Here is a 27,412-nt window from a genome sequence, read left to right as displayed (position 1 = left end):
GGTCAGCACTGAGCAGCTGAAATTACGTGGGAAGATGAAAACAAGCCCTCAGAAGCTGGTATTTAGAATTACAGAATGTCCTGAATTGGGAGGGACCTGCAAGGATCATCCAGGCCAGCTCCCAGCCCTGCACAGGTCACACCAGCAATCTCCATCCTGTGCCTGAGAGCATTGTCCAAATGCTCTTTGAGTCTGGCTGCCTGGGGAGCCTGATCACTGCCCTACACCCTCTGGGGGAAGAACCTTTCCGTGATCTACAGCCTGACCCTGCTCCAGCCATTCCCTGGCTCCTGTCCCTGCCACAGGGAGCAGAGGTCAGAGCTGCATCTCGGGAGGAGCTGCAGTCCCCACTGAGCTCTGCCCTCAATCTCCTTTCCTCCAGCTGAACACACCAAGTGCCCTCAGCCGTTCCTCTTATGGTCCCTCCTGATTCTTCCCCATCTTCAGAGTCTCCTTTGGGAGCCCTCTAATAGCTTTAGATCTTTCTTATATTGTGGTGTGCAAAATTCCACTCAAAGGAGTGGATTTCATAGGTGTTTGCTGCAATTGCTGTTTTAAAAGCCTTTTTGGGACTGAGATGCAGAAAACCAGGGATGGCTGAAGGCTGCATGGGAAAACAAGTGTTACATGAACTAAACGCTCCCTCCTTGGACAAACGGCCACTGATCTGTGACAAATTACAAATTAACTCTTTCTGCAGTCCCTTCCATGGGCTGGAACCTACTTCTTCCACATCTTCATCCAGCTGCTCGTTCGGATCAACCTCACGCACCAGGTCTTGCAATTTCTTCTTGGTTAAAACCTGAGCGTGTGGGAGGAAAGGAAGGATTTACTGCCCTGCTCCTGCAAAGAAGCTGCCGGTGGAGCACAGCCACAACCACAACCACCTCCTCCCCCATGCCCCCAGGGCCGAGTCACACTGTTGACACAGTCTATCAGCTCAGGAATGGCAGAGATAAGAAATACCAGCTGTTAAGGAGTCATTTTCAAGCACCAGCGGTTGCTCTGGACAGCAACTGGAGTGCAGCAGCCAGAATAAATGTTTCCAGCATGAAAATGCGGCTGGCAAGGAGTGGAAAGGCAAAACTACAAGTGTTAAGAATCAGACAGCAAGTGCAATCAGCATATCAGTGACTAAAGTTGTGCCTAGGGCATGAGGGAAGCATTTCCATCGCACTAGCACTTATCAGCTTTAGTGCTTCACGTGGAAAACAGAGTTGTGGGAGTGCTGGGTTATTCCAGGGCAGTCAGACGTGGTAGGAGCAGAAACCACACTGGGCTGAACAACAGGATGCCGAGTCTTAAAAGATATGGATGGAAGTTGTCACCTGGTCGGGTCAACCAGATACATGGGAAATTCCTGCCCTTTCTCATTCCTTCACTGCTGTGGCTGTTTTATGCTGGGGTTTAGTGCACTTCCTAACAGTCTGGGTGCCAGCAAAGCCATCAGGGAGCAATGCTGGGACATTCCCCGGGCAGCAGTTTTTTTTATGTGCATCAAAGGCTCCTGCGCCAGGTTGGGAAGGAACACCTTCCACTATCCCAGGCAGCTCCAAGACTCATGCAACCTGGCCTTGGACACTCTCAGGGATGGGGCAGCCACAGCTTCTCTGGGCAACTAGCACCTCACCACCCACTTCTCCCCATATTTTTCCCATCTAAACCCCACTTAAAAATAACTTCCCCTGTCACACTCCAATATACACTTTCCTAAGACTGGAAAAAGCTCTACACCTACAGCATCCAAACCCCATCCAGCCAGGAAGGACCTGGGAGAGAGGAACTCTGTGAGGAAGTTTTGTTCACTCAGTAACAGAGTAAATTTAACAAACATTATATTTCTGCTGGTGATTTAAAGAAGGCGAACAAAGCCACAGGCAAATCTGTGATACTTGTGATGCCCGAGCATCATCCCTGTTGTCCCAAACTCGGGATGGAATTACCTGGTTGCTTTCAGGACTGAGCCGCCCTCCTCCACTGGGTGTTCCTGGCATCTTTGCCACAGTAGTGCTGTTGGCCATGGAGCTCTGGGGGGGGGTGCTCGCTGGTTCCGGCTTGATCGAGGAGAAGTTGGAGAGGTTGATCAAGGCAGAAGGGCCAAACTGGTTCATAATCTGTTGGGCTTTAGCTTTTAGATCATAAAGCTTGTCTAGGTCCTGCTTCTTCTTGGGGTTGTGGGGATCCAAACCAATCAACTGGAAAGGGAGAGAAAAGCCATGATTAGCAAACAGAAGGAATTCAGCAGGGTGAACAGGTCTTTGTCCAAAGAAAACGGCAGTGTTCTGACAGGGCCTGCAGTTTATAGATCAGGAATGTCTGCTCACGGCATGAAGGGAGAAATGATGCTTAGTAGCAGAGAAAAATCTTCCCTTGGTGTACAGAAAATTAAGTTTTCCAGCATCACAGTGGCTGCATGCTGGTGACAGCACTGATCCACCCACCCATTCATCCCTTGAGCTGAACTCCACCACATCCAACCCCACACAGCCTTCCTGAACCCAATTCCCACAAAGAACGGACCACTCAGAGCAGATTTAATTGCAGGACATGGCTTGTTCCTGCTGCAGCAGCATGGAATCCCTCATCCCCACAATCCAGAGCCTTACAGAGAAAGCAGGACCCAGTCTCCCTGGGGTCTCGCTTTTGGCAGCATCACGCTCACAGCTCGGCCTGCAGTGACCCCTCCATGTGGGACTGACAACATTGGTTCATTTTGGGTTCTGAGAACACAATCTGGTGCTCAGAGGGGGAGGAACATGTGTGTGCCCGCACTGGGCAATTGACCGCAGAAAATGGAGTGGGATTTATAGAGCTCACAATGGTGAACTACATGTGGTTTGTGTGGTTACACAGATCCTCCAGGTGCTGAAGTTACTCAAGTTGTTGGTCATGGGGTGAACACTGACTGGCACCTCCTCTGTTTCTGCTCTAAGCCTCAGGCTCAATGAAGTTTTGCTCTGTCTTCAGTGCTCCATGACAGGAAATTCATCCAAACCCTGCACCTTCCACTACCACAACCACCATGGGCAGCACTGATGGGTCTGTCACAGGAAAGAGAGTTTAAGGAACAGTTTTATGGCAAAGCCTCTCACGGCAGGGCCAGAGATGGCTGAGAAGCTAAGGCTGACTCAAAGAAGAGTTTGTTTAACCAGCTTTAGGGACATTCATACACAGTGTCTTCTCCCTGATCTACAAATAGACATTTCCCTTCATTAAAGCAAGCCTAGTCAGTTTGGATTAATTAATATCAAAACCCACACGAGAAAGTACATGAGAGAATTTAGAAGCTTTAGTACTTCACTCCAATGCACACTCATGCACTTGCAGACATGGAGCCCTCTGAGGGGAATTTAGGTCCCTAACAGCCTTCTGCAGTGCCCTCGGCAAGTTTCCAGCTCCATTTTAATTGAATTAACAATGGAAAATCATTACGCTTGCACCCTAAACCCCTCAGCTGGCACTTCTGGCTGAGAAGTCCAGCACATGATCGAGAGAGACCTTCAGTCTTGGCTTTAGCTGGGGCTGATCTCAGGCTGTTCACCCCACGCCTCACTTCACAGATCCACAAAGCAGAAACTCCTACCCACTATGCAGGGAAGGAAGCACCGAAATCCTCGGACACAAAGCCCCAGTATCCTTGGGCAGAAGCACTTTAGCAGCCTAAAGTCATTTTGTTGGTTTATTCCCAGATCTTACTGCACCCTTCACATGCCACTAAGATCCCTGAACACAAAACTAATGGGATGAGCAGATCCACAGGGTAAATCTCACATGCCAGCCCCATTTACTACAGCTATCTGAGTGTCTAGATCTTTAATTACATCAGCAACTACTGTGAGCCCAGTGAGTGGAGAAACCATAGTCCACACCCTTCCCAGAATGTCACCAGTCAGCATTACCTACTCTGGCATCTTCCTCTCCCCATAACTCTTATTCCTACAGAAACACCAGATATTTTTTGTATCACCAATCCTATATATGATGGTTAGAGGAAACAGTTTCACAAACTGTCCTCACTACAGTGCCACAGATTGCATTGTCAGAAAAGATCACACAGTCGCTGCTGCAGAGAACATCATCCCACAGGATTCTGAAGAAAAATACGGTCAAAATCCATTTTTCTGCCAGGAAACAGAGCATCCTGGTACCTGCTGATGTGCAGGTAAGCCCATATCCTCACAGCAGCAGCTCCCTCCAGGGCAAGAGGAGGTTTGGGTGCTGCGATCAGCACCACAAATTGTTCAGTTCTGTGACAGCACAGCATTACAGCCGTAACTAAAATCCACCTTAATGACAAACAGCACATCACTGGAGTGCTCAGGGGGCTCCCACTTCCATTAACCATAGTGAATTTTACCAAATATCTAAATACAATCATAAAATCTCAGAATGGTTTGGGTGGGAAGAAACTTTAACGTCATCTCATTCCATCCCCTGCCATGGGCAGGGACACTTTCCACTGTCCAAAGTGGCTACAAGCCCCGTGAAACCTGGCCTTGGGCACTTCCAGGGATGAAGCAGCCACAGTCTCCCTGGGCAACCTGAGCCAGGGCCCCACCACCCTCACAGGGAGGAATTCCTTCCTAGTATCCTATCTATCCCTGCCCTCTGGCAGTGGGAAACCACTCTCCTTGTCCTTTCCCTCCAGGTCCTTGTCCAAAGTTCCTCTTCAGCTCCCCTGGAGCCCCTCCAGGCACTGGAAGGCGCTCTAAGAATCTCCCCGGGGCCTTCTCTTCTCCAGGCAGAACTTCCCCAGCTTGAAGCGCTCACCCCACGGAGACAGCCGGGATGGGAACGAATCCCCCTCCCAGCGCAGAACGTCCCCGCCGGGAGTCGCGGGGCAGAGCGAAGGTCACTGACCGCCACCGGGACCGACTCGGCGCTCACTCTTGTGCTCCCTCCCGGATTTGCAACAGACGATGTGGAATCCCCAGGTGGTCCGCGTAGCCCCCTCGAGCCCTCCGTACCTCCCCATGACCCGCGGGCAGTCCAAGCCCCGCCGCCACCGCCGCCCGCCGCCACTCGGCAGCGCTTCCGCTTCCGGCCGTCGCCGCTGCCAATGGGGAGCGAGTCCCCTGCGCGCGCGCGCATCATCGCCAATCAGGAGCGAGTTCGCCTGCGCGCGCGTGCGCGCCATAGCGCTCCCGCCAAAAGCGCTCCTCCTCCCCGCGCCGCCTCAGGAAAGAGGTGTGCCCAGCATGCCCCGCGCGATTTGCATAACCCTGGCCGGCTAAAAAGCGGGGAAAACTGCGCTTTTTTGAGGGAAAACCACAGAAATAGCGCTAAGAAATGAGTTGAGGATAGATGAAAGAATAGACATACCGATCATCATGTTTAGTATCTGCGGCGTCTGTCGCCCTGTCCTAGCCGGTACACCGGCGCTTTCCGGTGTTGGGTGGGGCGGCATGGACGATTTAAAAAGGGCTTCTGCCGTGTGTGGCACGGGGAAGGTCGCGCGCCACCCCCGCGGAATCGACATCAAGAGATTTCGGAAGCACAATTTTTGTGAAGGAGGGCTGCCGGTAACCGCTTGTTCCGGCACCCCGGCATCGGTAAACGACAGGAAATGGGCTGCGAGCGGCGTTTGCAGCCGTGAGGGGCTCCTGGTGGTCCGGTGTATTGCGCCCTGTCTCAACGGGGGTGGAGCCGAGACACCACGGACGGCGGCAAAGGTGGGACAAGGACTGTAACACTTTGGACCGGGAGCATTGGTTGCATCCCCGGCCAGCAGGCGGTGCAAGTCACTCCACTCCATATCTGTCTTTCTGTATATAAAGCATATATTTACATACGATTACTTTTAAAAAGCCCACTGCTAGCGCGGGTAAGGTCCTCCTTTACACGCTTTCCCCCCTGCCCAATACCGTGCTGCTGTACTCCCCTCCTCACAAAGCTTCGTGGTACACGTGTGCGAGGGGACAGTGCCTAGGCCACCCACGGGACCCCTCAGAACAGGGGGTGCCAGTCCCCTCCACCGCAGCTGGCAGCTCCCCGGGCCGCAGGGCAGGGGTCTGGTACTGCACCGGGGAGCACCCGGCAGGTCCTGTGATGATGCAAGTGTTGCGGTGCATCCCGGCAGGCTCCGGCTCACTGAATGGCATGGCGTACTCAGGCTCTGGTGGCAGTGGCTCCGCATACTCATTGTGCTTCCCTGGGACGTCGTAGTGGTTCAGGACCAGTGGTAGAGTGTAGCCCTCTTCTAAGAGTGGCTTGAAGGTGGAGGGACCTGTCTGGCTGCTGGGGTTCACCTGCACCAGGTCTGGCTCAGTGTACTCTGAAACAGGGAGGCTGCCATGTCAGGAGGGTGGGTGGTGGTGCTGCAGCAGAGGTGGGTGAGGTGGGTTGAAAAACTGAGCATGTTTGGACTTTCAGGGATAGAAAAACTGCTAAAACCCACCCAACACAGGGTACCCACCCATGGAGACCCCACATTCCCTTGCCACACCACAGAGAGGGGCTCCTGCTATCCCCAGCCACCCTCCAGTGCCAACAGCTGTAATTGAGGTGGACTACTACTACTACTAAATAATGTGTGGTGCTATTACAATAAATTATAATAATTAATTATAATAATTAAATGGGCATGTCTAATTTATCAGGGCCTTCTTGTTGCACAGGTCCATGATGCAGGAGGGGTCAGACCAGAATGGGGAAAGAGGTACAATTGGGAAGATTCGGCTCCAGCTCTGGGCTGAGGGACCAGTTCCTGCCCTGATGTCCCTGTTACCTGGCGAATGGGTCCAGCTGAGGTCCCCTGGTGTGGGGGCCATGGGGAAGGAGGCCAGGCTAGGGGCTGGCAGGCTCTGCAGGGAGCAGACCTGGCTCAACTCCAGCTTGGGGTACCCTGGACAGGGAGAGGAAACCCTCGGTTGTCACAGACTGTCACCTGGACGTGCAGGTGCCCCTGGGGCGTGGAACAAATCCAAGCTTGGCAGCAGCATCAGTTAAACCAGCTGCACCCCATGGCACACAGACCCCTGATTCTGGGGAGGAGTTGTGAACCCTTTTACCTTTTGTGATCCCACAGTTCAGCTCCACTGCTGACTTCCTGCCAAGGGGAGATGCAAGATGAGACAAGAGGTCCCAGCTACCCTGCACCCACCACCACCTATCTCCTCACACCCATTGCCTTAGGGGCTGAATTTGGGGAGGTGATGCTGAGTCCCCCAGGGCAAAGCAGGGGACAAGGCAGGACCAACCTCTTCCTGTGGCAGAGGAAAGCCAGAAGCAGGAGGCAGGAGCAGAAGAGCACAAAGCCTCCAATAAGCAGCATCACCAGCAGTGTGGAGCCTAGGGAGGGAGGGCAGTGTCAGTGCCCTGGGCCCCCATCCCACCCCTTTGCACCCATGAGTGCCAGAAGCCCACCTGGGGCCACTAGAGGAGGAAAATGTGTACCCACGGTGGGATGAAGCCCCAATGGCACCTTGAACACCAAAAGACAATGCTGCACCCCAAGGACAGCCCCTCCATGGCACCCACCTGCCTTCTCCGGGTCCAGGGCAATGCCAGGGATGGGGGTGCGGCTGGCTGGGTGGCTGGTGGCCTCAAGCACCTCCTTGGGGACACTGGGCACTACAGGACAGAGCAGGGACCGTGACTGTGGAACCACCACAGGGTGCACAGGAAGGTGAAGGTCCCAGGAGGATGTTTCAGATATGGGGGTGTGAGCTCCTGTGGAGGGTCTCACCATAGGGACGGGGTATGCGGACCCGTGCCAGCTGGCAGCCCATCAGGGCCACCTTCAGGGCAACGTGCTGGTGCCAGCTCTGCGGTGTGACACGGATGTAGCGGGCGACGATGGGGGGGATAAAGGCGTTAGAGACCTCCCCTTGGCTGTCAGCATTTCCTTCAAACACCTACCGGAGAGGGTGAAGAGGCACCAGTGGCTAAATATCCACTGGCAGGGGGTCTCAGCCTGCTCAGGGATATTCTCCACATGCCCACCTTGTCCTCCTGACCACTGCTGCCTCTGTAGGGTCTCCAATTCTTCCCGTCGCGGCTAGAGGAGACATGGTAGGACGTCACGTAGTAGTCATGCTGCTCTGAGGAGCCCTTTGTGATGATGCCTGTGAATGCAGGAGGGAGTTCCCTGCTGTCAGTTAGGGGTTGCGGGGCTGGGGAAAGGCTGCCCTCTGCCCTGCTGCCCTCTTCTCCCAGCTGGAATAGCCCTTTATCCTGATATACTCAAGACCCAGCTGGGAAAGGACTAGTAGGGCAGGACACGTCACCTGGCAGAGGGGGATCCTTCTGACCCTGGGAGGGGATTTGGGTGGCAGATTTCAGTGTGGGATACTCTGGTCTGCCCCCACGAACTGATAACCTCCAGCCCCAGCTGCTAGCCCTGCATTCCTCCCTCCTCCAGCCTCTGTCTGGACAATGTTCCCATTTTCCTCGCTGCGGTGGCCAGTCGCTGGCACACAAAGCGCCTGCTTTTGGCAGGCTCGAGCCGCACAAAAGATGCTCACTGGCACCAGATGCAAGAGCATAATATTAACTTGTTCATCCCAGAAATGGCTGCAGATGAGGGGGCAAAGGAACAAAAGGAGGACAGGAGCAGCCGGAGGGGCTGGTGTGCTCTGCATCCCTGTTTGCACCAGTAAAACCATGGCACAATGAACTCCAGTGTATCCTGGGAGTTATGGAGGTGCAACTGCCCTGGGCATTTTTGTGGGGATCAGTCAAGCTGGCACAGCGGGAGGACAGTCATCAGGGTAGCATGGGGACACTGGCAGCTGTTGTCCCCCTTTGATGGCCAACTCTCACCTGTGACATTCCTTCGGGTGCCCAGGTCCAGCTCCAGCCAGGCAGCCTTGGCACCGGGTTCGGCTGCCCAGGAGTGGCCAGTGGTGCTAAGTGCTGCCCGTTCGGCCACCCAGGCTCGGTCCTGGCCCAGCACGTCCACCTCATGCCACCAGGACGAGGCATTGAAGGTGACCACCTCCAGCACATCATCACAGGCTGGGGACAGGAGACAGCACACTGGGAACCTGGAAACCCCAGCTAGGCACAGGGGAGTGGCAGCAGGTCTGACAGCTAAAATCCTGCCTTAATTTCAAGGGTAATGGGAAAAAAAAATACCTTTGTGGAATACAAGTCGCTTCTCAGAGAGAGATCCCCTGTGTGGAAGAAAGCAGGGGGAGCATCAAACAGGGTGAACAAACCCTAGGGTCTCTGAGGGGTGGCAATTTCCCAGTGTCAATGTGGGTGGGTCCTGCAGCTCCACGGGGGGTGCAGCCCCAGCCACTCCTCACCCACCTTTTGGAGCGGAGCCCATTGGCAAAGGCCGACTCATAGAGCGTGATCCCCTTCTCTCGGGACAGGGTGACCTGCCCTCCCAGCTCATCCGCAATCACCCCAGCATGCACAGCTGCCTTGCACAGCACCGATGTCTGCAAGGAGTGGGGAGTAAGGGCAGCCCCCCACAGCAGGCCTGAGCACCCCGTGGGGCACCCCAAGGCCACACTCATCACCTCTGGGTTGCTGAGGGTGACAAGCAGTGGCCACACGTGCTGTGGGGACCATCCCCAGCAGGTGCACTATGGTGCCCACACTTACGTCCCGGTAGCCCTGGCTGGGGTTGCCCCAGATGTCCCCATGGATGTCCTTGCAGCCCGCAGGACAGTACACACTGAAACACATGGTAGGCAGTGGGTCAGGGCTCCCTCCCATCCAAACCCCCTCTTCATACCCACTCTGCTCCCCATCCCACCGGAGCTGTACATCAGGAGAGGGATGGGGATGAAACCAGGACTGATAGGGAGCCCTGCAGCAGGGGACACCAAAATGGGACCATTCCCCACCCTGACCACTCACCTGATGTACTCCTGGGTGTAGTGAGTGCCTCGAACTAGGCAGGAGATCAGGTCTGCAAGGCAGGAACACCCCAGGGTAAGGGACCCCCACCTGCCCCACAGCACACACCCTCTTCTGCCTCAGGGCACTCCATTCCCCTTCCCAACTGAATCCTGCTCCACATTTGGGTTCTGCCCTTCATGCCCCCATGTCTGGAGGGGCAGGGAGGGATGGCCCCTTGGTCCCTGCAGCCATTGGCCCCATGGCACAATCTATACTGCCTGTGGCTCTGTCTGACATTGGGGTGCCACCTGACTTGGGGGTTCAGGGTTCTCAAAGGGGTCCCAGCTGGCTATATGGCCTGCGGGTCTCTCACATTTGCCCCCAGCCAGGGAGAACACGGAAGTTCGGGAGCTCAGGGCAACGGAAGCTCATCCTGGGGTCAGCAAGGAGCATCCTTCACGTCCCTGCATGGGCCAGGACACATCCCAGGGGTGTCTCTGCATCCCAGGGGTTGCTGCCCCCATACCTGGGTGCTGTGAGGTGGCATAGGACACAAGGAGGCCTCGTCCCGAGCGGTGGCTGGTGCTGTTGAACAGGACGGTCACAGTGCTGGAGTTTGTCACCAGGAGTGGGGCAGAAGGGACGGAGTTCCTGCAGTAGGGCCCTGCCAGCAGGGATGGCACCAAGGAGAGGATTTGGTGTCCCTGGAGACACACTTCAACACTTTGACCCAAGGACTTCATCTCCTCTGGCCTGGCCCTCGCCAGGGCCAGGGGGGCTCAGGCATTTGGGCTGTGCTCAGGGTGGTCCCAGAGTTGTTCCACGTCCAGAGTGGCCTATCCCCACCAGAGTGCTGAAGGGTGGTCCCATGAAGCATGGACCCATGCCAGGCTGGTCCCATCTTGAAGATGGTTTCATGTTTTGGGATAGTCCCACACCCAGGGTGGTCCCAGGCCAGGGCAACATCATGACAGGATGGTCCCATGCCCAGGCTGGTCCCAGCCCCAGGGTGGCTCCATTGCCCTCATTGGGCACCTGCCACCACATCCCTCACTGCAGGGACTGGTACACATGGCATCACCCCTCAGGACCCCAAAATGGGAGCTGTGTCCTTGTCTCCTCCACATGCCCCCTTTCATAGGTGCTGCTGAAGCTGCCTCCTAAACTGCCCCCTCCCCCCATTTAATCCACATTAATTTGCAATTCTATCTCCCTGACTAAAACTTTGGCTTAGCAGGCAGGCGGATTCCTTAGGGACATCTCTGGTTCCAGCTGGGGACAGAATGTGGCCCCAATCCCTGGACTGCCACCACCCCCTGTCCCTCACATCGCTCTGCTCTGTATCATGCCTATCACTTGGGCCTCTGGACACACAGAGGTGTTTTGAGCAAATGCCATCGTTGTCCTGGGGACAGGGAACTGTGTGCCTGTGTTCCCCTGGGGCTGCTGGTGACACCTCCTCCTGTGCCTCAGTTTCTCCACCCTGACCCACACCCTCATCCTGCCTGGGTCATATTGAACCAGGAGGTCGATCCCAGGGGACGTGGAACACATGTGCGCGCAGAGATCTCACATATGTGATACAACTGAGGTCTGCACAATATGCAGATGAGATGCAGATGAGCCCCATGCAGATTTCCCTTCCACTGGTTGCCAGATGGCAGCGCTGCCCTGGGTCACTGGTGCCACCTCTGTAAGGATCTCGGTGATACCCTGGGAGCTGGGGACCCCTCAGCTGAGCCCCAGAGGCTGCCACCCCCATGGAGACCCTGCCACATCCCAGCAGAATCAGGCCAGGGGCCAGACACCAGCTCTGAGTCAGGGAAGGAGCCCACAGCCTCTGCCTGCTCCAGCTGCTTCCCAGAAAACATCTGGAACTTCTCAAGGACCAGTGTCAGCCACGGGAGAGGGAGGGGAACCCAAGCTCTGTGTCATGCTGGCATGGCTCTGGTGGCACCCAAAGGGTCTGTGGGTGCCCGGCCACCTCCCCCAGCCCCCCAGGAACATCATCTGGGAGTTCCCCCCACCTTTCCCACATTGCTGTATCTCAGCATGGGGCCAGGATGTCTCTTAGCTTTGGGGACAATTATGTCCCTGAGGCCACAGCAGAGGGGATGGGGACCAGGGACCTTGCGTGCTGTAACCCCTTTGGGGACCAGCCCAGAAAGGGTGAAAGCCCTGAAGAACAGGGAAAACTCCCCATCCCATGGATCCAAGCCAGCTCCTTTCGATCCTGTATTTCCCATTGCATCTCCTGTCCAGCCCCTGCCCCTCACCAGCGCTGCTTCTCTATCCCACCCCACTACTCGATGCTTCCCCCCACGCCCAAGATGTTTTCCTCAGCATTCGTCATGTTCCCAGTGCTGCCAAATTCCTCCAAGACCATTAAATCTGTCTGGGAAAATCCTGGAAGTGTTTGGGCAGTGGCTGGGCTGACAAATTAATTATTCAGTGGCTGCATCTGGTCCCAGCTGGGCAGTTTCCCCCCAAGCTTTGCAATAGTCATCTCCTTGGGTACCCACCTCCTCAGATGTCCCCATTTGCAAATATTACTCTCCTTCTATATCCTCCTCCTTGGATATTGACCCTTATCTTTGGATATCCCCACCCCCACTATTTGGGTATCCCCTTCCTTGGATATTTCTCTTCTTTGGATAACCCACTTGTCACATACCAGATACCCCTTGTCCTCTGATATTGCCCTCCTTGGATACTGCCCCACTTGTTTACCCCCCTCCTTAGATATTCTCCCTCCTCATGATGAAATCAGCTAAAACCCCAGATTTTCCTGATATTCTCCCTATCCACAACATTGTATCACCCTTGTCTCCATTCCCCCAGGACCCCCTTACCGTAGGCAGTGCCGGTCTGGGGGTCAGCGAGCAGCAAGGAGCTGTGGGCACAGTGCTCTGAGGGCTCCAGATCCACATCCCCAAATGCCAGGAGTAGGGAGGAGCCCGGGGGGGCTTGGAGCCGCCAGCAACACATGGTGTGGTTGGGATACGTGCCTGGGTAGTTCTTGGAGCTCAGGGTGCCACTGTGGGGTGTCAGCAGCGTGTGGCCACAGCCATTTCCTGCAGACGCACCAGGGATAGTGCTCAGACAGGCTGTTCCCTGCCTCAGTTTCCCCCCTTGGTGAGGCCCCCAGAACAACCCCTGGGCACCTGCAGCCTCTTCAGATGTTTTCCTCATCCAAAGCATTATTTTCTGGTGGCTTTTCTGGATGCTCTTGGCACTGGGAACTGTCCACAGGGGGATCCAAGGATGAAGCTGCCATAGCTTCCCCCTCAGCCACCAAGCATGACCCTCTACCTCCAGCTCCTCTACGTCCTCCAGCCCAGGACAACCCCAATTTGGGGGGATATAAAAGGATTCAAGGAGAGAATATCCCCACTTCATCGGGCTGTACAGCACTGAGCAGCCCCAGGAACCCCTGGCTGCAGCCTTGACCTTGAGGATAACCTTGGGCAGCTGCATCCCCATTGCATCCTTCTCAGGGTGATGCCAGACCCACCACGAAAGGGGCTTTCCTCTGGGCTCACTGCCTCTGGGCATGAGGGAATATCCTTGAAATAAGCTGAAAGCATCAGGCATTGAGACCTGGCCATAATTTCTGGGCAGAATTGGGGTGCAGGGAAAGGGGGAAAGCACCACTTAGCCCCACTGTGTGGGCCAGGCGTTTGTAGGGGTCCAGTGCTCAACACCTCCTCCTCACATCCCCCAAAAGCTGTTGCTCCTGCCAAGCATAATCCTGGCACAGCCAGAAAGAAAAGGGATGGTGGGCATAGAATTGCCCAGCCTCGGCTCCCCTTGCTGTTGCTGGGAGACAACACAAAGCGCCAGCAAGGGAAAATCCTACAGGAATAAAAACCAGGGGGCTGGCAGTGAAAGATGCCAGCCCCAGCACAGAGTGCCCTCCTCCCCAGCCTTTGGGAAGGGCTTGCATCTAAACTGGGGGAGGTTTATTCTGTGGGACTGGGAGAAATCACCAATTTTTCGCCTTTCTGGGCACTGTCCACTGACAGAACAGAGCTGGGAAGGATCAGGCCCTCCAAGAATGGGGGCTGGGGGGACCGCGGGGACCCCAGGGCTGCCAGTACAATAGCTCCCAGAAGGGATGCTCTGCTGGGGGAGACAAATTTGGGGTATTTGGGGGGAGTTTCTAGCACAGAAAGTTGAAGCCACTGGGATCTGCATGGAAAACCCTCTATGGCCAGGACAGCTGGACATGTGAGCCCAACTGGGGGGTCTTGGATGGATCCCCCCAGCTCTATATCCATACTGATAGTGCAGAGGAGCTGTGGGGACCCATTCCGGAAAAAAACCCATCCAAGGAAAGGAAATCTTTGTTGAAAACATCCTGAGTGTGACCAGCGCGTGTCGAGAGGGAATGCCAGAGATAAACTGAGAGATGCAGCACTCCTGGGAATTTGGCTCCAAAGATGATACCGAGGGGCCAGGAATAGCCAAGACAGAGCCACAGGGGACTTGCCCCCAGCCAGAGAAACTTTACTCCCCTCCCAAAAAATGTGAAAACTGGATTTCCGGTGGGCGAGGGTGAACTCAGCGGGGCCCCGCTGGGATCATTCCTGCCAGGGATTTGTTTGTTTTCTCACAGGATGCAAGAAAGACACAACAGGGCGATGCTCCGACAAAAGCCCGGCACATTCCTGCCTCTGAGGTCATGCTGCTGGCCCCGGGAAAGCTCCCCCGTGTCCACCAGTGGGTTGGGGATCCGGTGGAAACCCGTTGCATGATGTGCCCCAAACCACACTTTCTGAGTGGGAACGTACTGGGATTCTGCCTCCAGTGATCCCAGCCTGTTCCCGTGCCTCAGTTTCCCCTCGGGGATAATGCTTTGGATGACCCATTGTTGTTTCCTCGCTCTTGGATGAGTTGGGGACGAGTGACACCGGGAAACATGAACTTTGGGATCACGTTTGGGTGAACATTTCTTCGGGGTCGTCCTGGACCCCGCGGCTACAAATTCTCCCGGGAGCGGCATTCCCGGGATGGAGGCCACTGCCCGGCTCTGCACGTAAACCCCAGCGATCCTCTTAACCCGTGGATTAGGGGTTCCTCGGGAAAGCCCTGCAGGCGGGATGGAGCCGAACGCGGGACTCTCGGGACCGGGGACAGGGACAGAGAGAGCTGGGGGGGCTGCGGGGAAAATGGGCTGGTGCAGGACCGGCGTGATGCGGGGGTGGTGGGAGCAGGGACAGAGCTCGTCCCGTCCGGTACCGGAGCAGAGGGATACTGGGGACCCCGTCCCGGACCAGTACCAGGACAGACGGAGGGCGGGGACCCCGTCCAGTCCGGTACCGGGACAGAGGGATGGCGAGGATCCCGTTTGGGTTCGGTACCGGAGCAAAGGGATGGCAGGGACCCTGTCCCCGGGTCGGTACCGGGACAGAGGGATGGCAGAGAACCCGTTCAGGAAAAGAACCGGGGGCAGGCGCACCACGACGACCCTGTGCCGGTGTGGTCTGCTCTGGTCACAGCGGGGAACTGTTCCCGTGAGCCCATCCTGATTCGATCCCGGTCCAGACACAGCGAAGAGCCCGTCCCGGGGCAGAGGCGAGCCCGTCCGGTCCCCTTTCCCAGTCCCCATACCGCACCAAGTTCCGGTCCCATCCCGGCGAGCGAAGCAGAAACTCCGACGGTACCGGTGGGAGTGGGGCTCCCGGTGCCGCGTCCCGGTGTGGGATGTCCCGCTGCCGGTGCTCCGCAATCAGCACTCACCATCCTGTGCGCCGGCCGAGCGCAGCCCCAGAGAGCCGAGCAGGAGGCAGTGGCGGACCAGCACCAGCGCCCCCGAGGCCGCCCCGCCGCCCGCCAGCATCCTCGTCCGTCCGCCGCCACCCTGGCCCCGCCAGGGCTCCGCAGCGCCGTCGCCCCGGCCACGCCCTTCTCCGCCCTGCCACGCCCATTGGCTGTCGCCGCCCGACCCCGCGTCACCATTGGTCGGACTCGTTGTCAGTCGACGGGCACGCACGGCAGGGGCAGTGGGAGATTCGGCAGGCCGGCCGTGGGAGGTCCCGGTGGTCCCGCCGGGGCTGGCTTGGGGCGGGGCGGGAGATGCCCGGTAGTGCGTTCCACGACTCGTTGCTGTGACCCCAGGGGGGAGCGAACTTCGCCGTGACAGCCCCACCGGCAACTCCTGGCTTGGGCTGGCGGGTGAAGCCGCGAAGGCGATACTGCCGGCGGCCACCAGGGAGCAGCAAAACGCCGCGTGCTTCACCGGTCGGCCCCTTTAAGGCAGGCGGCGGCCGGAAGTGCTGGCGGCCGAGGCCGCGGCGGGCACTGCGCATGCGTTGCTGCTGCCCGTCCCGCCTCCCCCCTCCCCATCCCCCCGTTCCCCCGTCCCACAGCCCCCGGTTTCGGCCGCTCGCCGACGGTAAGGCCCAGCTAGCGCCGCGCTACGGGGGCCGGGAGGGGCCATGCGGCGCGAAGGGGCGGGGCGGGAGGGGGCCTGGCCCCGCCGAGAAGGGAGGGAGGGGTCGCCGCCGTACGTGCCGCCGCCGCTGCCGCGAGGGCGGGCGTCGCGCGCGCGCCGCTCGGGGTGGGGGGGGGTGGGGGGGGGGGAGGGCAGCGGGGGCTAGCCAGCGCCGTGGGGAGGGGGGCCGAGGCCACGCCCCCTCCCCCGGGCTGGCCACGCCCCTTCGCCGCCGTGCGCGCCGCGGGGTGGTCCCGTGGGTCCTGTGTCACGTGACCTCTCGACCCCGGCGCGGGGGAGGCTGCGACCTCCGAGCCGCAGCCCGGAGACCCCGCGGGGGCCAGGGGGTTCTCTTGTGTAGCTCCCCCCCTTCTCCTTTAAGGCCTCGGCGTGATCGCCGCCGCGATTTGTCCGTGTCCTATTGACCCCCCCGCGCCAGATATCCTGGCGAAGCTCTGCCGTCTCTCGAGGGGTCCCGGGTGGCTCTGTCTGTCCCCCGGAGCGGGATGAGGTGCGGGAAACCGCGGGAGTCCCACGCCTGGAGCCGGGTGGATGCGTGGCCCCTGTGTCGGCGGCTCCCCAGGTTTGTCCTGGTGTATCCCAACCAGGGGATACCGAAACCCCTGTCACTCGCCAGGAGATCCTGACCTGAAATCTCTGAGATTTACATGGGATATTGAGAAAAAATTGTTCCCTATGAGAGTGGTGAGGCCCTGGCATAGGTTGCCCAGAAAAGCTGGCTGCCCCTGGATCCCTGGAAGTGTCCAAGGCCAGGCTGGATGGGACTTGGACCAACCTGGTCGAGTGAAAGGTGTCCCTGTCCGTGGCCAGAGGTGGGACGAGATGAGCTTTCAAGTTCCTTCTTACCTGAAACATTCCACGATTCTGAGACTGGCTTTCCCAGCAGCTTGTAGACCTCAGGCTTGCAGGGACGACGTCCAGCCGCACACTGTAACCAAACCACCTCTGTGCCTTGTGCACAACCATAGGCACATCCCCTGGGAATGCAGCTTCTCCGGGACCCCCTGTCAGGTCCTCCTGTGTTAACACCACACCTTGACACCAGCTTCTCCTGGGAAGGATCATCCACAGGCATGTTCCTGGTGAGGGAGCAGAGCATGCCAGGGTGGACCAGAGCATTCCAGGGGTGGCTGGAGGCACTGATGTCCAGGGCCAGTGGGAGAAGCTCTGTGTTGAAAACACACTCTTGCCAAAACCCACCAATGTGGGTCTGTTCCTTGGTGCCAGGTTGGGGGTTCAGAGCTGGAGAGAGCTGCTGGCTTGGGAGTTATGAGTGGGATGACACTGGGGGGATCTGCCTCTGGGATCTGTTCCCAACTCTTGTGATCCACAGGGAGGAGAAAACCTTGCCACGTTCATGTGAGAGATGGCGAATGCCGAGGTGAGCGTCCCTGTGGGTGATGTGGTGGTTGTACCAAGTGACGGGAATGAAGGGGAGAGCCCGGAGGATACCAAAACCCAAGTGATCTTGCAGCTCCAGCCGGTGCAGCAAGGGTGAGTAGGATGGTACTACCTGGAAGGTGGGATGGGGGGGAGCCCTGTGTGTTTTCATGGTGTGGGTACAGAGTGTGACTGTGTTTTCCAGATCCATGTCAGTTTTGTGCCATGAAGGGGAGAGAGAAAATACAACAGATTAAATCTTTTGTGTGTATGGTTGTCATGGGGCCTCCGAGGGCTGAAATTGTCCTGCAAGGCTGTGTTGGTGCAGTGCTCCCAGATTGTGGAAGCAGTGCTGTCCCAGTCTCTCTCTTCCTTCTCCAATCCCCGGGTTGGTTTTTGCCACACTGCAGCTGCTGGATGTGGTGGTCTGTGTGTTCAGACCTTCATGTGCCACTGTGCCAGCTCTCTCCTAAAATAATCCTCTTCTAAAATAAAGTGGGGCTGGGATGTGGAGGGAATTTTGTAGCTCCCTGGCAGCTGCTGCAGAGAGTGGCTTCATCTTCACCCTGGATCAATCAGGATGGAAAAAAAACTGGCTCTAATTTGATAATATTTGCAGGGGCAGGATGGTTGTGGGCCTGACAGTAGCTTCCCTTTGTGGTCATCTGTGTTGCAGTGTCACATAGGGCTGGAAGAGAAATCCTAGGACACTGGGCTCTGCTTCCTGTTGTCGAGGGTGACCAAGGGCAGAGGAAAAGGCACAGGGAAGCCTGAAGAGCTGCCTCAGTGGTGCTGGCAGAGTGGAGGGTGGGATGACAGTACTGGGAATGCCTCTGCATCTATCAGCCCTTGGGATTATTATTGTTTTGTTGTATTGGCGTTCACCAAAAAATTCCAGGTGATTGCAACTGTATCAGACAAAATTAATGTCCCTTGAGGACAGGCAAAAAGAAATTTACTGATTTTTTTTAACCCTGTGCTGCGAATCCTAATTTCCCATGATTTATATAGTTTGTTTATGGATGGGTTCTTTCACCACAGGATTTACCAAGAGGGCTCCGAGGCCAGTGCCGCTGTGGTGGCCGTGGAAACCCACACCATCCACAAGCTGGAAGAAGGGATTGGTGAGTTCCCACTTGGTGTGGATGAATCCCCTCCTGTGCAGGGCTGGTTTCCTCCACTTTGCTGGGCTTCTTTCTGGCTCTGCCCCTGCAGATGCTACTTCCCAGGCATGGATGTGGGTAAAGGGGCTGGCCTTACTCTGGAATAAGAGTCTGCTGTTACTGCTTGGTCTCAAAGTCCTGGTAGTGAGATCCTGGCTCTCCTTCAATGAATGGTAAGGGCTCCCATGGGGTCCAGGGGAGCCGGGATGTCACCCTAGTCCTAGTGTCCAGACACTGGCAGCAGGAATGATAGTGATGAGGATGTGGTGACTGAAGCATCAGGCTCTGGTTGTGGGGTCTTTGCTGAACCAGCCGTCCAATGGTTTGGATTGGATGCTCATAAGAACTGAGCAGGTTGGCTCCAACTGCTCTCTCCCATCCTGAGCAGTGTGTGGGAAAAGGCTCCTGTCAACGGATGCTGTCAGTAGATCTTGACTAGAGTTCTGCTTTCTGTGTCAGTTTGGGTCTTTTGGCAGGATTAGCACATGAAGAGAATATATTATCAGTAAATATCTGATATCGTTGCTAAAGAGATACCAGAGCTGCAAGAATCTGAGAGATATCTGTGCTTCAAATTTTAAACCATTTTGTTGCTACTAAGATTGTTCTCATTGACACCTCCCCCCTTACAGATGCGTTGGATTTCTGATTTCATGTTTCCTTATAGATGAGCTTCATTTGGAGCCAAATATTATACCAAAAAGCAGATGCCAGTTGCTGTTAGAGTTAATCTGAACTAACTCTGAGAAGATGGAGAGGACTGATCCTGAACTGGGATCTGCCCTTTTTTTTGGTTTCCCAAGTGCAGGTCTCATAACCTCTGAGCTTTCAGCTCCCGCCTTGTGGGATTGGAGCCTCTTGGGTGGAAAGTTTCATTTTGAGCCATTCCTCCCTCAGACCCCAGCACCCTTGAAACGAGTGAGGAAATCGAGATTGCCTATCCCATCACCTGTGGGGAGAGCAAAGCCATCCTCCTTTGGAAGAAATTTGTCTGCCCAGGAATCAATGTCAAGTGTGTGAAGGTAAAGGAGAAACTCACAGTGGATTCCTTTCTGCTCTTCATGTGTGCTGGTTGGCCTCCACAGGAATTCCTTAGTTTTTGTGTTTCATCCTGAGTCCTTGGATTGTTGGTGCCAAAGTTGTTTTTTCATGGGGAGAAGCATGGAAAGAGTGGATTAAAGAGGGAAGGATATCACCCTCTTCATATTTCAGTGGCATTTGCCCTTGAGGAAGGATTGAAGGCAGGCAGGAGATATGTGTTGAGATCTGGCAGAGCTTTGCCTCCTCCCTTTTCCTTGGTGTCCTGGTATTCCACCTCTGTCACTTCCTTGGCTAGCAGGTTGCATTGAGAAGGGAAATCTTGATGTTACCTTTTCCCACTTGAGAGCATGGCAGTTTGACAGCCAAGCCCTTTGTGCTCCTGCCCCTCAGCAGGAGCTACTCAAGTCACTGGAGCAGGGCAGAACGGATGCTCAAGGGAAGACCTGTGTCAGCTGGATGCTGCTGGGCCATTGGATGTAACAGAAACCTCCTGTAATGATCTCCAAAATGACCCTACATGTTCATAGGAGATTATTTGGTTCATATAAACCCTTCAGGGCTGTTTTTGGTTAGGGCTGTGAATGCCTATGGTTGGCAGGTCATCCCTACAGACATGCTTCCTGGAGCTGTGAGCATTGCTGTGCCCAGGCGATCAAAGCTGGGAGGGATCTGAGAAGCAGCTCCTCTCTCTGGGTGGAAGTAGGGGCTCAGATGAGCTGTATTGGATGTCCCAATCCTCCCTGTTTGCTGAGCCTTTGCTTGTCTTGTTGCCAGTTCAATGACCAACTGATTAGCCCGAAGCACTTTGTTCACCTGGCTGGGAAGTCTACCCTGAAGGACTGGAAGAGAGCCATTCGCCTTGGAGGAATCATGCTAAGGTATTTGACCCCTGTCCAGCTTCAGAGCTCCACCCCTGCAGCTGCAGGACCCCCAGCAGGCATTTTGTCTGCCTTGCAGTCCCCAGGAGGCCTCTTGGAGGCCCAGAGTACCTGCAGCCTACAGAGATCCTGGCTCCATGATGTGAGGGTCAGGATCCCTCACCCTGGACAGAAGTGGCATTGCCTGGGGAACCTGGGGTGGAACAGGACTGAAACAGTGTGTGTGAAGCTGGGAGTCTCTTGTGTTTGCCATTTGAAAGCCTTGCAGGAGATTTTTTGGGTGCAGAGTGGCCTGGGGATCTCCCTTTCTCTTTCCTTCCTATGACCATAGCATTCCCAGGTGGAATACTCCCTTTTGTCTCTAGGCTGAGATTTGAACTGAGCCTGATTCTATCCCCACTCCCTGCACAGGAAGATGATGGATTCAGGGCAGATTGACTTCTACCAACACGACAAAGTTTGCACCAACACCTGTCGAAGCACCAAGTTTGATCTCCTGATCAGCAGTGCCAGAGCACCAGTACCGGGGCAGCAGAGCGTGGTGCAGACTCCAACCTCAGCTGATGGTAGGAAACCAGTTACCAATGCCATGGGAACTTCCCTCTGATGCTCCTCTCCCTCCTATACGCATTTTACACCTTCTTCCCGAGCACATCAGGGCAGTCTCACCAGGAGATTGCTCTGGTTTCTGGAAGGGAAAATGCTTCTTGTGTCTGTTTGGAGAAGTCTTGGCAGCATCTGTCAGGGGACTCTGTTCGGCGGGATGGGGAAGGTTGGAAAACAGCTGGCATCAAGAAGCTGCTTTCCAGAGAGGCAGCCTTCATAGCCAGGAGAAGGATTGAGAGCTTTGCAGGGATCTTTGTTCTGGGATCATCATGGGAGCAAACACTTGTGAGAGCTTGCACAGCATTTTCCGATATATTTCCCATTTGTGAGTCTGTTATAAAGGCATGAATTGGTCTCAGGAGTGAATTTAGAAATGCTGTCCTCCTACAGAACATCCATGAACAGGATGTGGTGGTTGGACATGATTTGAGTGTCATTCCAGCTGTAAGTTCTGAGTGATCCTGTGCTCCAGATCAGATATTGATCTCTTTGCTGTGGTTAAGGGAGAAGACTATTCCCAACTGTACCCCACTGTTAAGCTGGGTGGGTTACATTTCTCTGCCCCTGGGTGGGTGACATGGCAGAGTTGTCCATAGGCTAAGGAGAATCTCTTGGAAAGCACCATAGCCAATTTACAGTGGCTGCACATTGGTAAGTCCCAAATTTGATCCAGAAATTTAGAATTGGGTGAGATCCATTTCCCTTTAATAAACCAGCTGGGATGCCAGCTCCATTTCATGAGGGATTAGGGGTGCAGAGTTTCCTGTGGATGATGCAAGGGGAGAAGGGTGGCTGGGCTGAGCCTTATTTGTTCCCTTCTTTACTCTGATCTCTTTCTGCTCCCTTGAGCCAGGACTCCACTGTGCAAGGCACATGATTTTCCCTCCAGAAGCTCCAGAACTTTTCACAGTCACAGTTCCAATGAGAAGCAGCAATACTTACTTTTAACTGGTTTGGTTGAAAGAAGCCAAGCACAAACCTTATCCAAAGAGTGAAAGAGAGCCTGAGGAGGGCTGAGGGGGTTGGGAAGCAAAGCAGGGATTCAGGCTGTCAGAGGGTGTTGATGGGGGCTTTCTGTCAGGGAGCATCACCCAGATTGCGCTGTCGGAGGAGAGTATGGAGGAGGGGATAGAGTGGAACTCGGCTCTGACAGCTGCTGTCACCATGGCCACTGAGGAAGGCATGAAAAAGGACACGGATGAGATTTCAGGTAAGCTTAGGCTGCTTGTTCAGTGTTTTCTTCCCCTCTCCTCCCCTGTTACATTTTTGGAAACCTAAATCTTGCAAATAAGTAAAGTTTGGGCAATGACAAAGCTGTCCCTCAGCCTCTTGGATCTTCAGGATTACCCAGGCATTCAGGCTTTCTGCCAGTGGAGCTCCTCACCACTGCAGGACTTTGGCCCTGGCCTCATGGCTGATGGATAATCCCTCAGATCAGATGTTACTGGTTGCAGTGATGGGCTTTTCTGTTTTATTCAAAGGATGTGAAACATCTGCCAGCCTGGAGCCAGGCAGGAACCAACAAAGAGCAGAGTAATGTTTGTTCTCTGTCAACTCTGTTCTGTGTCTCTCTGGCCTTCCACCCTCTTGTATCAGTATGGAAGCTTAGCTAGAATTTCCTCATATGATGATTTTAAGCTTTGCATCTTGCAAAAATGTGAAATGTTGCCTTGGAAGTCATGGACTTGCTTAAAAACCTATTCCTGATTTGCTGCCTGAGTCTATTTTACTTGGTTTGGGGTTGGTTATTTTTTTCACATGTCCTGTCCACCCCAGTAGCCAAGCTACCTTGCAAAGGTAGTCACCTTGAAAAGATACATTTGCCTTAGAGGTTTAAGGTGACCCTGTGGGAAAAATGCCAAATGCTTGTATATGTTGACTTTTCCTCCTCTTTTGTGCCAGAGGACACACTGATGTTCTGGAAAGGAATAGCTGATGTGGGGCTGATGGAGGAGGTGGTGTGCAACATCCAAAAGGAAATAGAAGAAGTCCTAAGAGGTGTGCAGCAGCGGTTGGGTCAGTCTCCCTTCCAGATGACAGGTAGGTTGTGAGGAAAAAGCCTCAAAAGGGCAGTTGCAAGCAAAAAAAAAAAACCAAAAACGGTGCTAAGGGTCCATTCCACCATGTGAAGCTGGTGAGTCAGGATGCGGAGTGAGTTCCCACTCATTAGCTGAGTTGTGGGAGCATAGTCTGTGTTCTCAGCCTGCCCAGCTGTGAAGTGCCATTGCTTCAAAGCACAAGGATACACCATTCCCTCCTGTTCCCTGAGCAAAGTGACCCTGGTAGCTTGCTCGGACCATCAGATGACTGTTCACAGCTCCCAGCCCTGATGGAAGCTTTCCCAGAGTCACTTGGACTGGAGTTACTCAAACACTTCTCTGTGACACTGCAGGCCTAAACAGGTCCTGCCCCCTCACTTCTTCTCTGCTTTTACTGGTGCCAGAAAACCTGTTTTGGGGGCTGAACCAAATGAGGGAAATTATCTGGGTTAAAAATAAATTCCCCTCCCCTTTTTAGGGTTATTTTTAACTTGTAACAGGCTCCCTAATCTGATTTGGCACATGCCCCTGTGAACACCTCTTGTTGATGCTCTTCCTGGGAGAACATACATGTAGCCACAAACTTCATTTTACCCAGGATATATTTTTTTTTTAATTTTCTAATTTAACTTTGGGCTGGTGCATCTTTGTGTCTGATAGGTGTCAGGTTTCGGGAACTATGAGTAATTGAAGTCAGTGGATTATAACAGACATTTTGCACAGCTTTCTGTGGAGCTTGGCATGTTAATGACTCTGTCAGGAGCATGGGGGTGATGGTTTGTAGGTGGAGAGCTCGTTTGTATCTCTGTGATTGCAAATTACACTTTCATTTGCAGCAATTAGGAGCTGCTTGAGTGACACAGCTCTGTCAAATTTGCTTTATCATGTGAATAGGATGATTTAATCCTAGGATGTCAGAAGGATGAGGGAGTTGAGTTTCCTTTTTTTTCAGCTAGCCTTTGTGAAAGAACAGAGAGAGTTTTAAAAAGTAGTAGAAAATATTTGGTGTAACAGGAGCATCTTTTGAGTGCCCAAATCTTAACATCCCTGTGCCCCTTCCTTGGAGATGCTGCAGTCCTGAACAACGTCGCCCATACATTTGGCCTAATGGACACAGTCAAGAAGGTCCTGGACAACAGGAAAAACCAGACAGAGCAAGGAGAGGAACAGTTTCTTTACACACTGGCAGGTAAAGGGGCCTAACAAGAGTTCACATCCTGCTGCTACTCTTGGGAATGGACATGACTTTCCTTTTCCTCAATTAATTAGGGTTAGTGTTCAGAACAGGCTGCCCCAAAACAAGTGCATCCCAATCCTTTTCTGTCCTAGGGCTTGAATGAAATTTCCTCTCTCCCCTGTCTCACAGAGAGCAATTGCTTGGGACTTTGGACAACTCAAAATCTGTGCCCTTTGCTGCAGTGGGGGTGCTGCAGGCATCAGTCCAATTCCCTCAGGATTAGGGACAGGACCTGCCAGCTCAGCGCTGTGCCATGATCACCTGAGCCGTGGACAGTGTTGTGCTGTACCCAAGCTAATAAGCGTCTCTGAGTATGTGGTGCTGAGCTTCTGCTTGTCTTGGCTATCAGGGCTATCTTCTTGTCTTATAGTGCTATTGGGTATCCTGCTCAGTTTTCTCTGAGCTGAAGCCACCTGGGATCCCCAGAGCTGCTCATTGGATGTGTCTCCCTCCTCACCATGTACTGTAGGATCTGTTGTTATCTGAGATGTCCTAGTCCCCTGCCCTGGATAAATGAGGTCACTGTGCTACTTCTGGCTCCCAGTGTTCCCACTAATAAGTGTTGAGGGGGATGTTTCATTGACCCGGCATCCTGCTGGCTGTCCCCAGTGCAGGTGCTTGGCTCCTGGGGAGGTGACCCAGCCAAGCTCAGGAAGCAATTCCAACTGCCTGGGGGGGTTTATCCACTCTCCCTTGCAGGTGGGTTTTAGCTTGTGGGGAGCAGAAATGTCCATCTCCTTGTCAGTAGGAGTAGCCAACACGTATGGAATGTTACCTGTGTCTTACCCAGGCGCTGGCAGCTGGAACGTTGACCAGGTCTATGTAGGTGGCAGGAGAACCTAGCCTTTTCCTTCAGTGCCATTTGATCTCAAGGGAGAAGCCAAGATCAGGCTCACTGGGTGGTTGGGTGACCTCCTGTCACAAACCTGGGAATGATGATTGGTTCTGGAGCCCCAGGAGCTCCTACTTACCCTGGCGTGACATGTTGCTCAACCATTCCCTATGCAGACCTGGAGCGGCAGCTGGAAGAACAGAAGAAACTTGCCAGGGACCAGAAGACCAAGTCTCAAACCATCCAGAATGTAGTGCTGATGCCCATGAGCACTCCCAAGCCTCCGAAGAGACCCCGTCTGCAGCGCCCAGCCTCCGCTACCATTCTCAGCCCCTCCACCCCCATCCAGCAGCCTCAGTTCACTGTCATCTCCCCCATCGCCATCGCGCCCGTTGGACAACAGTTCTCTGTGGGCAACATCCCAGTGGCAACCCTCAGCCAAGGCTCCAGCCCAGTGACTGTTCATACCTTGCCGTCTGGCTCCCAGCTCTTCCGATATGCCACCGTGGTTTCATCCTCCAAGACCAGCTCCTCGGACACCGTCACCCTGCACCCATCCTCCAGCCTGGCACTGCTGAGCTCAGCAGCCATGCAGGACACCGGGGCCCTGGCCAATGTGGCGACCATGGTCAACCCTGTGGAACTAGTGGCCATGGAGTCTGGCATCACTTCCACCATCCAAGCTGTGGAAGGCACCTCGGACGATGGGCAGACCATCATAGAGATCGACCCGGCGCCGGATCCTGAGGCGGACACAGACGAATCAGAGGGCAAAGCTGTGATCCTGGAGACAGAGCTGAGGACTGAGGAGAAAGTGGTGGGAGATGTGGAAGACCATCAGCACCAGGTCCATAATGTGGAGATTGTGGTCTTGGAAGACTAGTGGGGAAGGCAAGCATCAGTTAGGGGAAGAGTTGGGAATTAGTTTTATTTCAGGCTTTTTTGTTAAGCATCTTTTCCAGCCACCCCAGTTGTTACCATGGATATTTTCATTGTACTATATATATATATATATATATATATTTATATATATATATATATGTATATGTATGTAAAACGTTTGGGTTTTTTTGTTTTAAACAAAGCTGGAGAAACACATGAGACATGGATAAGGCTCCGTCTCTGTGGAGCACTGAACAATACCACCCATGGCAGGGTCAAGGAGAGACTGGATCTCTGCTGGACAACCCAACCAGGAGGAACTAGCCATGCCTCAGTGCTTCTGCTCCAGGGCTGCCCTGGCCTGGAGACTTTATTTGAGAGACAATAACACTTGAGTATGGACGTGGCTGTGAGAAGGGGTGACGGATTTGGGGTGGAACAGGTACCTCATTTGTATTTTTATTTTCCCCAGGAAAAGGGAATTCCGTCGGACCCTTCACTGTCACCTTAAATGGGATTTTTTATTATTTTTCTTGCTTTGAGGAGGCCGACAGTACAATGAATTTTCTGTCCATGTTCTCCTCCTCCACACAAATTGTTTTTAAATCTCTATTTTTTTGTATTTGTTTGCTCTCTCCCTTCCCTTGTCCAGATTTCCCAGCTGCAAAGCCCTGGGACCTTCTCTCAGGGTCCCTGTATCCCAATCCCTCCTCTTCCCATGGCACTTTTCCCCCATCCCTTTCCCTGCCTGGCAAGGCTCGGTGCTGCAAACGCCACTTGAATATTCCGAGATCACATCAGCCTTTTGTATAAGGCAAAAAATATCAACTCAAGCTCAAACCCAGTCCTCCCCCTTGGCTGCTCAGCACCCCAGGGACCTTTCAGGGTGTACAAAGCATGTTGTGCTGTTGCTTTCTGGGAGAGACAGATTTCGGATCAGGACAGCTTCTGTTTACACTGTGTGCTGAGGCTGCTCCATGCTTGTCGCTTCTTGTTTGGTGGTTTTATTTTTGTATTACTTTTTCTTCTTTCTTCCTGTAATCTCTTGGCAGGGTTAGAACTGGCACATTGCTGAAATACGGTGCACGCCGCTGTTTTCCCA

At 54.3% G+C, this 27,412-nt stretch overlaps 3 protein-coding genes and 1 non-coding gene across 11 annotated transcripts in view; 2 read left to right on the top strand and 2 right to left on the bottom strand.

Moving 5' to 3' along the window:
* The window catches only part of TAF12 (TATA-box binding protein associated factor 12), a 17,483-nt gene extending 1,571 nt beyond the window's left edge, over window positions 1-15,912 (bottom strand). Inside the window, exons 1-3 of one of the 6 annotated variants that reach the window (XM_036397265.2) lie at window positions 15,538-15,697; window positions 1,944-2,195; window positions 725-802 (exon numbers count right to left, since the gene is read on the bottom strand). In XM_036397265.2, the coding sequence (XP_036253158.1) occupies window positions 725-802; window positions 1,944-2,195; window positions 15,538-15,540 (333 nt within the window). In that variant the 5' untranslated portion in view covers window positions 15,541-15,697. Of the gene's footprint in view, window positions 1-724; window positions 803-1,943; window positions 2,196-3,791; window positions 4,751-4,770; window positions 4,948-4,967; window positions 5,128-5,322; window positions 5,756-15,537 lie in introns of those variants that run through there. The other 5 variants (XM_036397267.2, XM_036397268.2, XM_036397269.2 and 2 more) reach the window with 5 other exon arrangements.
* On the top strand, window positions 5,417-5,546 carry LOC118695636 (U11 spliceosomal RNA). Its single transcript, XR_004981554.1, has one exon. It is a non-coding gene; the product is annotated as a U11 spliceosomal RNA (small nuclear RNA).
* Window positions 5,759-13,389, bottom strand: LOC118695619 (discoidin, CUB and LCCL domain-containing protein 1-like). Of its 2 annotated transcripts, XM_036397261.2 has the most exons (14): window positions 12,648-13,389; window positions 10,322-10,459; window positions 9,814-9,865; window positions 9,556-9,628; window positions 9,256-9,389; window positions 9,079-9,116; window positions 8,764-8,958; window positions 7,945-8,066; window positions 7,688-7,856; window positions 7,480-7,572; window positions 7,200-7,290; window positions 7,011-7,048; window positions 6,728-6,844; window positions 5,759-6,274 (listed from the first exon to the last, which is right to left on the bottom strand). In XM_036397261.2, the coding sequence occupies exons 1-14, from the start codon at window positions 13,387-13,389 to the stop codon at window positions 5,886-5,888; spliced, it is 2,391 nt and encodes a 796-aa protein (XP_036253154.1). In that variant the 3' UTR covers window positions 5,759-5,885. The 2 variants fall into 2 exon arrangements, with proteins under 2 accessions (XP_036253154.1, XP_036253155.1); XM_036397262.2 differs by lacking the exon at window positions 12,648-13,389 and having other exon boundaries at window positions 10,322-12,605.
* On the top strand, window positions 15,892-27,412 carry GMEB1 (glucocorticoid modulatory element binding protein 1). Of its 2 annotated transcripts, none has more exons than XM_036397263.2 (10): window positions 15,892-16,192; window positions 17,586-17,746; window positions 18,674-18,756; window positions 19,693-19,817; window positions 20,611-20,714; window positions 21,126-21,280; window positions 22,402-22,530; window positions 23,223-23,360; window positions 24,426-24,548; window positions 25,605-27,412. In XM_036397263.2, exons 2-10 carry the CDS (start codon window positions 17,619-17,621, stop codon window positions 26,309-26,311), a joined length of 1,692 nt encoding a protein of 563 aa, XP_036253156.1. In that variant the 5' UTR covers window positions 15,892-16,192; window positions 17,586-17,618; the 3' UTR covers window positions 26,312-27,412. The 2 variants fall into 2 exon arrangements, with proteins under 2 accessions (XP_036253156.1, XP_036253157.1); XM_036397264.1 differs by lacking the exon at window positions 15,892-16,192 and adding an exon at window positions 16,633-16,814.

Source organism: Molothrus ater, chromosome 24 (genome assembly GCF_012460135.2).
Source record: "Molothrus ater isolate BHLD 08-10-18 breed brown headed cowbird chromosome 24, BPBGC_Mater_1.1, whole genome shotgun sequence".
NCBI lineage: Eukaryota > Metazoa > Chordata > Aves > Passeriformes > Icteridae > Molothrus > Molothrus ater.
The sequence above is the reverse complement of the archived record's forward strand: the minus strand, read 5'-3'. Positions and strand labels throughout refer to the sequence as shown.